Here is a 3,267-nt window from a genome sequence, read left to right on the forward strand (position 1 = left end):
CATCCAGTTCCGCCATGTTGAACCCAGGACACACACTTAGTTAGAGACACATGGTTAGTCAGCACCAGAGGATCTGCCAATCAAGCTGTCCCTGTCGAATAAAAACTCCCATGCACTGTAGAAAGAGATAAGGTTCCCCTACTGCACACAAAGAATATACTAGGGAAGACACTCTGGGTTAGTCGCGTTTCAGGAAAAGGCAAACCCATCCATGGGATTGCTTTGCTGAAGGACCCGGTTGCACTTGGTAGGCGATGTGAGAGGATGGAGCATTCTGATGTGTATCTCAAGGGGACTTAGTTTGGATGAGAGCAGCTGGTGCGTTAAATTGTATTATATTAATCACCAAAAAACTCTGCTAACGGATGTCATCTCTTCTGCATATCTTCTGCATCAAATCAATGATATTATGGTAAGAATCACTCGAAACAATGAGGGATGGACTTTGAAACAGAACAAGGGGCAGCGGTAATGGAACTCGAACTGGATGTTGAATAAAGAGCCTGGAAAGACAGTCTTTGCTATTCCTGTTTGGAATGACTAATAGCTAATACAATTTGACAAAAAAATTACTGTTGATCTCGTGCACTGAGAAATTGAAAATTAAGCTTTATTTTGCTGTTCCAAGGAGACTTTGAAAAGAATCTTTTTACACACCTTCTCCAACAGAAAATTTCCTCTTGATTGACAAAGAGGGGTGAATTTGTATCTCCTGATGCCAAATTTGTGGCAAATGCAAATACATTGTCAGAAATGCCATACCTATCCTCATACTTTGAGTTAACCCTATGTCAAAGAGTCTTTATGTCATTTCTACTCTTGGAGATCAATGCATTTTTATAACATCTATAAGACATGCTAGCCTATTTATGGATAGCTGTAGTATGGACCTGGCAGTTGTAATTTACTTACATTTAATTAATATATTTTCTAATTTTCAATCAAACTCCTCACTGAAGCTGGTTCCAAAGTTGTTTCATATAAGTGTGGTGTAGTAGTGCATTGATAGCAAATGTAGATAACTGGTCTAATGAAATGCACATTTAAACTATCACTTGGAATAATATTTGTGTAGTGGTTATATATGTCTCATCTCTCATGGAAAATGGCAAAGTCATTCCAATCTCAGCTAATTATCTAGTGCAAGAAATCAATGATTTGCTTGTTAAAGCCACTTTAGAATAGTACTTTTTTTTATAGTACAAGGAAACTAAACCAGAGATTTACCATTTGAGAGGTTTTGGGAAGAAGAAAAATGTAATTAATGAAAGTAGAACACAGAAAGAGGAAACATGGCAAAGTAAGTCAAATAATGGTTAATAATTAGAGCACTGAACTTACCATTAATATTGATAGAAATCCGTCTTGTGTCCTATTCCCCACCAATGTTTGGTGATAGTTTTAGCACGAATATATCTTTGAATATTTCACAAAGTCATTTATTATGGAAACATATAAAGACAAAACAAAAATCTACTCATACCAAAATCACACATACACTCCTCCCTAATCAAACAGAATGCAGCCTTTTCTCATATAGAGTTTGATTTCTGCAGAGCTCCAGGTAGAAGTTTCTCATTTTTAACAAGGCACAATTTCGTTTACAGTGGCCTCTCAGAAAATCAAGACTTACCACAGACCAGATTCTCCTTGGTATAAATTCAGAGTTAAGACAATATTATTACGGATGTACATGGGCATAATTCTGAAAGAGAGCATTCATGTGCTGACTTGAGATCATACGATTTCCTCTATGTAAAATTGTCTTGCCCGTACAGAAGCCCACGTTCAGGGCTAGGCTGCACATTTACCCTTTAGAAAGTTTAGAAACACAGTTTTCCCTTGTAACAGCATGAACAACACCCTTCTTCACCAGCCAGATGTTGTCAAATGTAAGTTCTGTCTTAACTTGGTTGATTAATACAGGTTTTTTTCTTTTTTTTTTTTATTTATTACTTTACAGCATCACTGCAAGTGAACCATTGCTTAAAGCCCCCAGATTAGCCATGGCAAAGCATCAATCACCAGACGGCATTTTCTTGTACAAGGGTGACAAGTTCACAGACAGTTCTCAAAGAACCACCACAAGCGAAGGACAAGGTTTCTCAAGCAATGTACTAGAGAAACAGCAGCTTATCATAAGCAGGCACCAGTCCCTTACTGAAAGATCCTATGTACTTGGAAATCAAGTCTCTCAAGTGTTCTCGGATAGCACCAATACTTCTCAAAGGGCAGGAGTGTCTTTCTCATTCTCTAAAAAAGTCCCTTTGAAGCTTGAGTCCTCAGCATCAGTCTTTAGTGAGAACTCTGAAGAAGGAAACGATTGTAGCGAATCTCCCAACCATAAAACAAAGCAAACTCTTGATGGCTGTCGTTCTGGCACACTTTTGGAGGAGGACATGAAAGCAAGTTTGGATAAATGGCCACCTGTTACACAAGACCAAATGGATTTCAATAATAGCGCATCAAGTCATGTAGCTGTAAAACCTAAAATGCTAAAGGAAAATGATAAAAGTAGTGATAGACAATTAGAAGAAAATGTCAGTGCTCATCCTTCATTTTCCAAAGTCAAAGTACAGCTTTCAAATTTGGACTTTTCTGGTTCACTTAAAGAAATGGAGCAAGAGGGTAAATTGAATGAGTCCGAGCAATTGTTAGAAACTCTCATTTCACCTTCCTGCCAAGCTAACAGTTTTTGTGCAGAGCTGAACACTTACAAGCACAGCAACACCCACTTGCCTCACCAGTTACCTGAGCTCCCACAACAGCCAACACCTGATCTGGCATGCACGAGCAACATTAATGACAGCCCTGGGGTGGCAAAAAGAGAAAGATCTTTGGAGAGTACAGAAACTATGAATGGGAATATAGAAACGCTTTCAAGGGAGACCTTGGTTAAGGAGGTTAAGCCCCAAGCATTGCCCTTCCTCCATGTAGTGAGCAAAGATGGCACCACTGCTCTGCAGTGGCCCACAGAGTTACTTTTGTTTACAAAAACTGAGCCCTGTATTTCATATGGCTGTAATCCATTGTATTTTGACTTCAGACTCTCTTTAAATCACAGAGATAGTAAACAGCATGAAATAAACAAAGAAGTCTGTAAAGAGAAGTCTATAAACAAGACTGCAGATGAAAATGAAGCCTCAGGTTTAATGAAACATAAGCAAATGTCAAATGAACAAGCTAATCAGTTGTTGAAACCAAAGAAGATGAAAGGTTCCCTAAATCCAAGAAAGGCCAAGCAAAAAGCTGAGTCAAACATAGGGA

The 3,267-nt window shown here is 38.5% G+C and overlaps 1 protein-coding gene across 1 annotated transcript in view; it reads left to right on the forward strand.

The window, feature by feature from the left end:
- Positions 1-1,292: 1,292 nt before the first annotated feature.
- Positions 1,293-3,267, forward strand: part of ZNF804B (zinc finger protein 804B) — a 4,439-nt gene continuing 2,464 nt past the window's right edge. The window contains exons 1-2 of the mRNA XM_010138019.1: positions 1,293-1,300; positions 1,964-3,262. Coding sequence (XP_010136321.1) covers positions 1,293-1,300; positions 1,964-3,262 — 1,307 coding nt within the window. The remainder of the gene's footprint in view (positions 1,301-1,963; positions 3,263-3,267) is intronic.

This window comes from Buceros rhinoceros, unplaced genomic scaffold, assembly GCF_000710305.1.
Source record: "Buceros rhinoceros silvestris isolate BGI_N320 unplaced genomic scaffold, ASM71030v1 scaffold13396, whole genome shotgun sequence".
Taxonomy (NCBI): Eukaryota; Metazoa; Chordata; class Aves; order Bucerotiformes; family Bucerotidae; genus Buceros; species Buceros rhinoceros.